Consider the following 13,230-nt stretch of genomic DNA (forward strand, 5'->3'; position numbering starts at 1 on the left):
CTTCTGTCATCAAGTAATACAGCATGTGATGTATTGCAAGAAAGATTTTAAAATGTAATCTTCCATCACCACCAGCTCTACCAGCCCAAAAACCTGTCTCACAGCATACCAGGGAAATACTCTCAATCTGGGATCTGCAAGCTGAAAATGTTACACAAATATAGTGCCACAAAGGCCCAAAATATGGTCTTCCAGAACAAATGCAAACAGACACTACATTTTTGATCTAACACTCCAAAATGCCAGGGTGGATCAGTTGCTCTGCCATGTAACCCTGCATTTAGGTTACAGGCAACATAGACAAATGTGACAGCAAGCTTGAATGACTGGGCTACTAATTGTTGTTTTCATCAAGATGCTTATAGCAAGTCAGGAGGTACCTGTACCTACAACAAAAATCCACTAGTGCGGAGAACTCTAACATCCCAAAGGAATGCACAAAAGAAGAGGGAGATATTGGGAAAAGGACCACGGGCTCCAGAGATGAGAAGAACAATCTTATGCTTTATTGATCAAAGACTCGACAATGCTGTGTTTCGGCCCAAAAGGCCTGTTTCAGGAGTCTAAAAACAATGAATACAATAAATAAACAAAATAGTACAATGAACACCACAACAAAATAGTTAAAAATAAAGTATAAATATAATTGTAAAAATATGTATAAACAAACATTGAAGATAAAAGTTAAAATCAAATAATTATAATTGCCTCAAAAGTGCATAAACAGTTTCAGAAAATATGAGACAAAATTTTGTTTTAGTGCATGAATCATTTAAGTACATATAGAGGTGGTATAATCAATTGGAAAGCAGGACAGAGACGTACTGACCTTTTACGTAAAAGGATCTCAAAATCTTCATAAGTGAAGCATTTCAAAATGAATCAAAATAAGATGGACTATAAAATACCCATGATAAAAATCTCAATACATTAACAAAAAATGGGATAAACAAGCAAGAACATAGGAGAAACAGGGGTGATATGATACAGACGTTCAAATATCTGAAAGGTATTAATCTGCAAACGAACCTTTTCCGGAGATGGGAAGGCGGTAGAACTAGAGGGCATGATATGAGATTGAAGGGGGGCAGACTCAAGAAAAATGTCAGGAAGTATTTTTTCACGGAGAGAGTGGTGGATACTTGGAATGCTCTCCCACAGGAGGTGGTGGAGAGGAAAACGGTAACGGAATTCAAACATGCATGGGATAAACATAAAGGAATCCTGTTCCGAAGGAATGGATCCTCAGAAGCTTAGCCGAGATTGGGTGGCAGAGCCGGTGGTGGCAGGCGGGGCAGACTTATACGGTCTGTGCCAGAGCCGGTGGTTGGGAGGCAGGGATAGTGCTGGGTAGACTTATACGGTCTGTGCCCTGAAAATGACAGATACAAATCAAGGTAAGATATACACAAAAGGTAGCACATATGAGTTTATCTTGTTGGGCAGACTAGATGGACCGTGTAGGTCTTTTTCTGCCGTCATCTACTATGTTACTATGTTATATATCAAAAATATTACAAAATGAAGTACACAGAGTGAATACCCTTAACAAGAAAAGGGATGTGTGCAAATTGATGCACCTAAAGGAGAGATGATTTAAGTCAAAAAAGGTGATCTTTCTAATAAATGGTACCTCTAGGGTACTGAAAAATAAATAAACAAAAAACTTTCCATCGCAAGACTATATAGCTTTAGACGTAAAAAAACAAAAAACAAAATCCTATTGACTCGCATGTCTTTTTAGATATACATACATGTGCCTGCACAGAGAGTTCCAGCCCATATTGTATTTTCAACGAAAAAAAAAAGAAAAAGGAGGAATAGAGAAAACGTCCTTCCAACTTACTCTGTGTGTAAAGAAGTAATCAAAGTATACTATATAAAGATATCTATAAGGGCTACCAAATAAGGCAAAGTTAACCCAATAAAAATTCCAATGGTAAAAAGAACCCTTTTACATTGAAATATTTTATTGCATATAACATAACATTCTGTTGTATTTTCAATTATACAACCAAAAATAATACCAATTGTGCTCTTCACACACACAAGCATATTAGTGTAACATACTGATCTGCATCCATCATCAATTCACACACTTTCAGTATAGAGATACTCAGATTAACATACAGAATATCCCACCTTATGGATAATTACATGGTTTATATTAACTTTGTAATTCAAAATGGCAGAATCTTTGGCAGCTCAGTATGCCAAACATTATTTCAAAGCGCTCTGTCTTGCTTAGTAATGGTGCACAGGATCTAATTCTATAATGTATTTATAACTATTCAGTTAGTCTTATCAAATATCGACACCCATTTAGTAAGACTATACACAGTTTTGCTACCTAAAAAGTTGTGCATGTCACTGGAAGTGCACACCTGTACACAGTATGGGTCCTTTCCCCCCCCTAGTACGATTGGTAGCAATGACGATTATCAGCTCATTCTATACCTTTTTATTTTTATGCTCTTCAAAATCTTGTTTCTTGTCAAGACCTTGTCTCTTGAGGATTTCGTCTCATTATTTAGAATCAGTATTGCAGAATCATTATCTACACTGCAGGTTCACATCAGTTATATTTTTCCAATCCATATGTTCACACTTTTTAGTCATTTAATACGCATTTGAGATTTTTGCCTAATTTTTACTAAGCGGCGCTATGGGCACGTTAGCATTTTTCACGCGCGTTAATGGTTTACACATGTTAACACACCCATAGAAATGTATTGGCACGTTAGCATTTAACATGCCTTAAATTTACAGGCACATTAAAAACATTAACGCACCTTAGTATAAACATAACCCTTTACGTCTAAAGGTACTCACATCATTCACATGGCACATAAGTATTTACATATGTTAGATGAAGTCTCACTTTTTTAGTTTATCTTTAAGGGTTTCCATACGCCTACACATTACCATGAATTTTCCTCATATGATTGATAGCAACACCATTCAATATGCATTTGAGATTTTATGTTTAAAAATATTCACATCATTCATATTAACATACTGTTTTACATAACGCATCAATTTTCACATATGTTCGATTTAAGTTTCACTTTGTTTTTAATTAAAAAATTTTTTTTTATCCTTTAGGTGTTTTCATACATATCAGTACTGTGTTTTTACTACTTTTTTGATGCTATTTTTTATTACAATAGGATATGATGCTATTTCCACCACTTAAGTCACGTTTGTTGGTGGGTTTTTTTGTGCCTTTTATTCATTTAAAAGACGATATACTGTTAGTACGTTCTGTTTGGATCTGAATTTTTGCTAAGCGGATTTGAAAGCTCGCATCATCTATCATAAAATGTCTTTTTCAAGGTAAGACCACCTGGTTGTTATCCCTTGTGTCACACACTAGATCTTACAGTATTACATTGCCTATATAGTTTGTTTAGCCTTTCCAATACATCTGATAACAGTAAACTAATGAATCCTCTGTTCTATTCATTCACATTTTCACTAATATTATATTTCTACGATTGCACAGTACGCATTTTGTCAGTCCACGATTTTTTGGCTCCTTAAACTTATGTCCATGTTATTTATTTATCACTTCACTCACTAGTTTTTTTCTCCTGTACATATCGAATTTTAAATCACCATATAAGATGATGGTGTTAGCATCATGGATTTTCATTTTTCTATATTATTTTTTTGGCGCATAATACATATGAATGAGATATATTTGCATGCCCTACCTCCATGATATGCAAATTTCTCTCATGCATTTTCATTGTGGGTATCCTAAAAACCTGACTGGCTGGATGTTTCCCTGAGGACTGGGTTGAGAACCCTGCTCTAAACACGAATAATTCAGCAGTTCTCAACCCAGTCTTCAAGACACACCTAGCATGTCAGGTTTTCAGGATACCCACAATAATAATAATAAATTGGTCTTACATCCTGCTAGTACTTTACAGTTCCAAGCAGAATATCTGAAACAAATTAGTTTTAACCCTTTTTCTAAAAATAAAATAAGATTGAAACAAGAAAAAAATGTCAGCAAACTCTTTCCAATGTCTAGCTGCCTGAACTAAATGTAGTCTTATTCCCCTTAGCCGAAGGGAACGAAAAGACCATGTCACTCCCTCACCCTCTGAGAAGCAAAAAGGTAAAAATGATCATAAAAGTAATTAGGTACCAGACCATTCATAATCTTAAAAAGGAAGCAAACCAATTTAAAAAGTTCCTGGCCTCAATAGGCAACCAGTGTAGCTTCACAAAACTAGGAGTGACACTACCAAATTTGGTTAAACCAAAACCTACAAACTGCAGTGTTCTGTATAGTCTGAATTCTTCTGAGTAAACCCTTATTATATCCCAAGTACACACAGTTACAGTAGTCTAATTGTGAAAGTACTGCCTGCAAATCTGACGTATGCATATTCATTGTGGGTATCCTGAAAACCTGACTAGCTAGGTGTCTTGAGGACTGGGTTGAGAACTCATGGACTAGTCATATGCTTAGACAGGGTTCTCAACCCAGTCCTCAGGACACACCTAGCTAGTCAGGTTTTCAGGATACCCACAATGAATATGCATACGACAGATTTGCATACAATGGAGGTGGTGCATATTCATTGTGGGCATCCTGAAAACCTGACTAGCTAGGTGTGTCCTGATGGCTGGGATGAGAGCTCCTAGTTTAAAACATGGGGTATTATATTGTTAGCCTAAAGTAAAACCTCAGTCACAAGGTCACACCTTTGCCTAAAATTTGGTGTCTGCTAATTTTTAGTCAATGCAAAAGGGGTTGAAGGACAGTTTGACAAATATCTTCTTATATGGCGCTGTGACACTGCTAAATAGCTTGTGCCAGATCTGAATGGAATGAGAACCTGTGCCAACACCATGGGATCATTCTTAAGCCAACACCTTTCATTGGTTCAAATAAAAATATATTCAGGGAAGGGAAAATTAGGTTCTTACCTTGGTAATTTTCTTTCCTTTAGTCATAGCAGATGAAGCCATTACGTATAGGTTGTGTCCATCAACCAGCAGGGGGAGATAGAGAACACTCAACTTTTCACAGTGCCTCATGGCCAGCCAGCTCCACTGCCTCTTCAGTATTTGAAGCTTCCAAAGCAGTATGGCAAACCGCAATGGGAATAACATGTACTTTCCTCACAGCGAATGATGGCCCCTTAACAAGGGCATGAACTCAAAAGGAGGGAATGAACACATCCTCCTGGAGGGAATAAACTCGTCCTCCTTATTGTATAACTGGAGGGGATACACGCAATCTCCTGGAGGGAATAAACATCCTCCAAAACATAAACTGGAGGGAATGGACTTATCCTCCTATAAGTGAACATGAATCCTGAAGACTGTTTTCCAACTTTCTCCCAAGGAAGGAACTTCAGGAAACAAGAACAGAACCTGAAACAGATTCACAGCATACAGACAATCATACAGGGAGGGCTCATGGCTTCATCTGCTATGACTAAAGGAAAGAAAATTACCAAGGTAAGAACCTAATTTTCCCTTCCTTGTCATCAAGCAGATGAAGCCATTACGTATGGGATGTAACAAAGCAATCCCTTATATAGGGTGGGAACAGGTCACACCACGCGCTAGCACTTGTGCTCCAAAACGCGCATCCCTCCTAGCAGCCACATCTAGCCTATAATGTCGGGCAAAAGGGAGCTTAGAAGCCCATGTTGCTGCACTGCATATCTCTTGACGAGAGAGTGCTCCAGTTTCAGCCCAAGAGGAAGAAATCGCTCTGGTAGAATGCGCCTTAAAGGCTACAGGCGGAGACCGGCCGGCAAGCAGATAAGCTGAAAAGATAGTTTCTTTGAGCCAGGGGGCAATAGTGGCTTTAGACGCTGGGGACCCTCTGCGAGGACCTGATAGCAAAACAAACAGATGATCATAGATCCTGAAAGAGATAGTAACTCGCAGATACTGCAGCAGAGTCCTGCGCACATCCAACAGGTGCAACTGCCCAAATGATTCTGGAAACTCCTCCTTATCAAAGGAGGGCAAGAAAATAGGTTGGTTTAGGTGAAACGCTGAAACCACCTTAGGCATGAAGGAAGGCACGGTCCGAACCGTGACCCCGGACTCTGAGAATTGCAGAAATGGGTCTCTACAGGACAGCGCCTGGAGCTCTGACACCCGTCTCGCAAAAGTAATGGCCACAAGAAAAACGGCCTTTAGGTCAAATCTTTCTCCGATGCTCGCCGAAGCGGCTCAAAAGGAGAAGCCTGCAGGGCCTTCAAAACTAGCCCCAGGTTCTAAGCTGGACAGGGTGCTCACACGGAAGGCCGGAGCCGAAGCACCCCACTAAGAAACCGTGCCACATCTGGATGAGCAGCTAAAGACATGCCTTCAACCTTACCACGAAGGGAGGCCAACGCTGCCACTTGCACCCGCAGGGAATTATAGGCCAAGCCTATTTGTACACCATCCTGCAAAAAGTCCAGAATCGGCGAGACAGGAGCCCGCATGGGTGTGATCGCTTTTGAAGCACACCAAGACTCAAACTGGCGCCAAATCCTGGCATAAGCCACGGAAGTGGAATGCTTGCGGGCCTGCAGGAGAGTGGAAATGACTGTGTTTAAATAGCCTTTGTCCCTCAATTACGCTCTCTCAATCGCCATGCCATAAGACCAAAGCAGCAGGCATCCTTCATGGCTACCGGGCCCTGTGACAACAGGTTCGGTACCAGAGGTAAAGGAAGGGGAGCCTCCACTAGCATCTGTCGGAGGTCCGCATACCAAGGCCTCCTGGGTCAATCCGGGGCGATGAGGACCACTTCTCCTGGGTGCAGCTGAATCCGCGGGCGCATGCGCATGTGTCCCCTCCAACACATACAGTAGGGCCCGGAGGCCAGGGCTGAGTCAAGGCATCCAACCCTGCCGAGCGAGGATCTCTCCGTCTGCTGAAGCAGCACGGGACTTTGGCATTTGAACTTGTCGCCATAAGATCCATCACGTGCTTGCCCCATTTGGCACATATCTGCAGTTCCCATTCTGCTGGATCGATCTGATGCCTGCTTAGATAATCAGCTTGCACATTGCTCTGACCTGCAATGTGAGCTGCCGACAGAAACTGAAGATGCAGCTCGGCCTAGTGGCAAATCTGTTCGGCCTGCGCGACCAGTGCTCTGCACTGAGTGCCGCCTTGTCGATTTATATAGGCCACTGTTGTCGTGTTGTCCCACATCACTCTGACAGCCAATTCTTCCAGGGCACTTGAAAGGCCAGAAGCACCTGAAACACCGCTTTCAACTCCAGGCGGTTGATGGACCACTCCAACTCCTCGGGTGTCCATAGACCCTGGGCATGCTTCCCCTTGCAATGTGCGCCCCAGCCCTTCAGGCTGGCATCTGTCACTACTAGACACCAATCGGGGAGCGCCAGCAGCATTCCTCGCCGCAGCATGCTGTCTGAGAGCCACCACTCCATGCTGAGTTGGGCCGCAGGGAGCCAAGAAAGTCTGCATTGATAATCCTGAGAAACTGGAGACCATCTTTGAAGTAGGGAATATTGTAATGGTCTCAGGTGCGCTCTCGCCCAGGGCACCACTTCCAATGTGACTGTCATCGATCCCAACAGCTGGACAATGTCCCAAGCTCACGGGCGGGGCATCCTCAGGAGCAGACAGACCTGATTCTGAAGCTTGCACCGCCTTAGCTCGGGTAGGTATACATAGCCTGAGTCGGACCTGGCCCCCAAATATTCTAGACATTGCGAGGGGGTAAGATGACTTTTGGCCATATTGACGACCCAGCCTAGAGATTGAAGTACTGAGACCACTCTGGCTGTAGCTTGATAGCTCTCTGTTACAGAGTCTGCTTTGATGAGCCAGTCATCTAGGTACAGTAGAACTCCGATACCTTCTCGCCTGAGCAAAGCAGCTACTACCACCTTTACCTTCGAAAAGGTTCGGGGGAGCTGTGGCGAGGCCAAAAGGCAAGGCCCGGAACTGGAAATGTTTTCCCAACACCGCAAACCTCAGAAACTTCTGGTGCGGGGGCCAAATTGGTATGTGCAAGTAAGCTTCTTTCAGGTCTAGAGACGTGAGAAACTCTCCTGGCTGTACCGCAGCAATGACGGAGCGCAGGGTTTCCATGTGGAAATGCCGCACTCTCGGGGACTTGTTTAATTCTTTTAAGTACAGAATAGGTTGAAAAGACCCACCTTTTTGTGGCACCACAAAGTAGATGGAGTATCGGCCATAGCCGTGTTCGGCGGGAGGTACCGGGGACACGGCCCCTATCTGAATCAGACCTTGCAAAGTCTCCTCTATCGCCGTCTGTTTAGCGGCAGAACCGCATCGGGACTCCACAAACATGTCTCTTACTGGGGCGTTGAATTCTATTCTGTAGCCATCTCTAATCAGGTCCAGAACCCACTGATCTGAGGAAATATTGGCCCACTCCTCGGCAAAGAGGGAAAGACGTCCTCCGATGACAGGAAGCGAGGAGGGGGCCGGCGCACCATCATTGAGAGGGTCGCCGCTGAACTCCAGGCCTAGAGCCGGTGGCTGCGGAACGCTTGTCTGAGCGAAAGGAGTTCCTCTGCTGAAAAACGGGCACGAGAAGTGAACCCAGCAGAACGCCCCGGGCGGTACCTTCTAGCTTCACGGAAGCGAGGTCTATAAGAGGAGTGGACCGCCTGGCCCTTGGAGGAAGGCCTCGGCCTATCTTCGGGCAAGCGCTGGCCTTTAACAATTTTTTTTCCAACTCCTCACCAAATAGGAGAAGGCCTTGAAAGGCAACTTCACCAACCTTTGCTTAGAGGCCTTGTCCGCTGCCCAATGTCGTAGCCAAATAAGACGGCGAGCCGCCACTGCTACTGCCATTTGTTTAGCCGAAGCTCTGACAATATCATAAAGGGCGTCAGCCAAAAAAGACAAGGCCGACTCCAGCCGCGGAGCCACATCCGAGAAGGGCTCCGCTCCATCACCGGGCTTTCCACTGCCTGCTGCAACCAAGCCAAGCAGGCTCTAGCAGCATAACAACTGCATGCAGACGCCCGAATAGTGAGACTTGCAATTTCAAATGACCGTTTAAGTGCTGATTCCAGTCTACGGTCTTGAATATCCTTCAGGGCAACACCTCCTTCAACAGGGAGGGTAGTTCTCTTTGTCACAGCTGTGACTAGGGCATCCACTTTAGGCATAGCAAAGCGAGCCATATGCTCCTCACTCAGAGGGTATAATTGCCCCATAGCCCTGGAAACTTTCAAAGGTCCCTCGGGGTCAGCCCATTGAGCCGAAATAAGCTCTAGGATGGAGTCATGCAAAGGAAAGGCTCGAGCAGGCTTTTTGGTACTAGCCATCCTTGGATTCACAGAGGAGGCTGTGCCACTGGCAGGGTCCTCAATAGAGAGCCTGCAGGGCATCAGAAATAAGCGCTGGCAGCTCATCAAGGTGGAAAATCCTCACCGCGGAGGGATCGTCCAGATCCTGAGTCACTTCTGCAACAGACTCTGGCTCCTCAGACCATGAAGGCCTGCCAGAGTCCTCCGAATCCTCGCAGCCCGACCACGGGAGGGAAAATGGAGGTGCAGCACTCTCTGAAGGGGAATGAGCCCTTCTGCGCTTCATATTCTGCCAATTATCAGGGAATAACGCCTCAGAGGGCATACCCAGGCAAGAATCCACCGGGGGGGCATTAGAAGAGGCCCATGCCGGGCTTTGTGGGAGAGTTCTTTTAAGCATGTATGCTTTATGCATTAATAAGACAAAATCAGGGGAGAAAAACTCACCCTGGGCACCCGGATCTCTGCCGGGGCAAGTAGCTCCCTTTTCAGCCTCACTCCGAGGCCTCCCCCCCGGGCTCAGGACTCTCCGTCTCAGCGGAGGTCGCGCCATGAGGTAAATTCAAAATGGCACCCGCTGCCAGCTCAGAGCGCGAAGAATCGTCGCTCGCCATGCTCGGGCCGGCTCTAACGTCTGTACAGCACGATTTACAGAGCCCCGCTGCTGATCTGCGCTTGCCACACTTGGAACAGCGCTTTACTGTCTCTGCAGCCATCGCCAAAAATGGCGGTAAAATTCAAAATGGTGGTTCGCGCCAAAATCACCCCGATTGCGGGCCCACCCCGGAGGAGTCAGAAAACATTCTTACCTCACTGGACCGAGTATCACAGCTCCGGTCCCACAGAAAAAGGCAAGGAAAAACCTCTGTTCCAGCGTCTAAGCGCTTTTTTTTTTTTTTTTTTTTTAACGCTGTGAGGAAAGCAGAGGTAAATAGAACTCCGGAGGCTCAGGTGAGTGGGAAAGGCAGGTAAAGGGCGAACCTATGTGCCTGCATCCACTGTTGGTGGGGAAGGACAGGGAAAGCTAAGCCATATGTCCACATCCACGGAGGTATGGGTAAGGCAGTCCTCCTTCTTACTATGTTAAAGTAGGTGAGGAAGGGGATGGAGGAGAATCCTACATCTGCCTGCTAGACCACCAGGGCTTCTTAGTGGCCACCGGGGGGGGGGGGGGAGCATCCCACTAGACCACCAGGGAGTTTAATGGCTGGAAAGGGGGCCCGGGGTCGGGTTGGAGGGAAATCCTGCTAGACAACCAGGGCTTTTAATGGCCACTAGGAGGCCCGCTGAGTCAGGACAGAAGGGGATCCACCAGACTACCAACAATGCTGGGTTGGGGGGGTTCCACTGTGTTTTAATACAAGCTATGAGACCACAGTCTTTGTGGCTCTTACCGCAAGATTGGCTTCACCTGCAGAAGAAGCAGAGAAGGCATTGGGAGGGGGGGCAGACTGTGCCACCAGTTTCTTTCTTGGCATGGACCCAAACAGCTCACAAGGTGTCCTCTTATACAAGCACCTATGCGCATTACCACTGCCCTGCCCATTGGTCAGCTAGCCCAATGAGATACGCCAGTGGTGCCTTGGGCATCCCCACATCTCACAGCACTCCCAGGTAACCTGTCATCTCACCCAAAGGCTGGCTCTAAGCTAAAATAAAGATTCAGCTTGCAAGAGCACCCAGTGGCTGTAAATTTCACTAACATAGTCCAACTTCCCCTCTTCTCCAGACATTTGCTAATATCACGCCCAGGCTTCCATCACTATATTTATTCTGGCTACACAAATTTCTTTTGTTAAAAATTCTCTCCTGCAGGCTGAGAAAGGCAACATAGAACTAGGAAAAAAATCCCTGGATAGCTGCATGTAAAGACTCACCATGCCAGATTTTAAATCTGGTTCAAACCGATTTAGAAGCTCAAAGAACAGGAAAAGTTGCTGAGCTAAAAAAAAAAAAAAAAAAAAAAAGCTGATGTGTTGGTACCAACCAAACTCTAATTGCTCTGATTCACCCCTGCCTCATTTACTATGATTATTTTTAGGCTAAATTATACTGACAATAATGTCAGTGGTTTAGCGGGAATATAAAGACAGAAATGCTTTCAATTTAGAGGCAAATCAACTCCAAAATAAGGTACATTTTCTCCCCAAATTCTATAAAAGTCAGTAAAAACTGCATGAGCAAATTTGGGCTTGCACTCAACTTAATTGAATGAGTCAATTAGCGCTGATAAATGGCTTAACCACCAATTGGTGCTAATTGGATCTCATTAAAATTTGCATACATATATATTTTAAAGCACTGGTCCAAAAAAGGGGGCTTAGCCATGGGAGGGTGATGGGCCGATTGGAGGCATTAACACAATTTATGCACATTGTTAGAGAATAACGGGGATCCACAACTAGTCTAGGCACGGGGATTTACAACAAGGTTCATTGGTGTAAATGGTCGCCCCTAAACGTAGTTGTGGGTTCCCGGTGCTAAGCACTATAAAACTTTAAGCACCATTTATAGAATAGCGCTAAGCACTATTTTTTTCAGTGCTATTTATAGAATTTAGTCCTTTCAGATCTCTTAATCACCTGGAAATCATTCATAAGATGCTACTTCACTTACCAACACAGAGAATGTTGAAGCAGAAACCTTGGGATGTGGATTTGCTGACCAGCTGCTCTGGAAGACTGTCAAAGCCAACATGACCAGACAGGCCCAAATTTCGAAGATCTTCATTCTGCGGCTGAGGAGATAACATTTTCACTCTTGTTAAATCGATCTTGAGAAGTTGAAAGCTTAGCAAGTTCAAGAAGCAAAGGGTGTAAGGCTTTTGGGAATCAATATGGTTAGATTAAAAACTTTGTACGGCACGGAAATCCAAGCTATGAACTTTGTACGGCACGGAAATCCAAGCTATGATCACTTACAGCACAGTAAAGAAAATATTTTAAGAAAACAATGAACCATGTCAGATGTTCTAAACTCAGGGTGAGATTCAAATTTACAGACTTACTAAAACATGTTCTTTAATCTTGTTAGGACAGAGGTATTCAGATAATATTTATAAATATTCACTGTTGATGTACAGGAAACCAGATGTTTGCCAAATTCAAGGACTGGATATGCGCATTTCTGTATTATGCTAAGAAATAACACTCCTTGTACTTACAGAAGATCAGAGCTCTGTTTATTAATGGGATTGGGGGCAGTTTATGCTACTGATGACTAACGTATTGGGGATGGCTTTTGTTCTGTACTTGGGTCCTGTTTATGTTTATTGTTCCATAACAAGAAACCTATGAACTGACCCATAAAGTACTAAAGACCCATCTCTTTGACAAGATATACCACAAAGACCAAAGCATGGGAAACTCTCACATATATCCAGAAATGTAAATTAATGCCTTCTGTTTTATTACTATCATGTATTCCATTACCATGCAACCCGAAATCCTTCTGTAACACCAAATGTCTACTCTCTTCTCATTTCCACTATCCATGATGTATTGTATGCCACATTGAGCCTGCAAAGAGGTGGGAAAATGTGGGATACAAATGCAATAATAATAATAATGTATAGATAGATAATCTATATCTATATATATATAGATAGATATACATTTCTTCATTTACATTCATGCATAAACACAAATATAAGAAATCCTGGAAAATTCAATATTTAACAATGCTCATAAAAGGAAAGAAAAAAATATTTGTTATTGTCCACAATAATGGTATCCAAGAGCAAAGAAAACATATTAATTAATTATCTTTTTTAAGAAAAATGCAGAAGCAGAGAGGATCTGCTTTGAGTGCAGCCGATGCATAATAGTACAATCAGGGTTAACAATTCTAATCTTTACTGAAAATAAACTCAAGAAGTTTCTCAGGTTCAAAGAAAATATAATTTAAAGAATTAAAGGCTACGACACATCTACAGGGATAC

General features: G+C 43.7%; 1 protein-coding gene across 1 annotated transcript in view; it reads right to left on the reverse strand.

Annotated features, from left to right (window-relative positions):
• Positions 1-13,230, reverse strand: part of LOC115462094 (septin-11-like) — a 155,376-nt gene that overhangs the window by 68,237 nt on the left and 73,909 nt on the right. The window contains exon 2 of the mRNA XM_030192133.1: positions 11,907-12,027. Within this exon, the coding sequence (XP_030047993.1) occupies positions 11,907-12,027 (121 nt within the window). The remainder of the gene's footprint in view (positions 1-11,906; positions 12,028-13,230) is intronic.

Source organism: Microcaecilia unicolor, chromosome 2 (genome assembly GCF_901765095.1).
Source record: "Microcaecilia unicolor chromosome 2, aMicUni1.1, whole genome shotgun sequence".
In the NCBI taxonomy this organism is placed as follows: domain Eukaryota; kingdom Metazoa; phylum Chordata; class Amphibia; order Gymnophiona; family Siphonopidae; genus Microcaecilia; species Microcaecilia unicolor.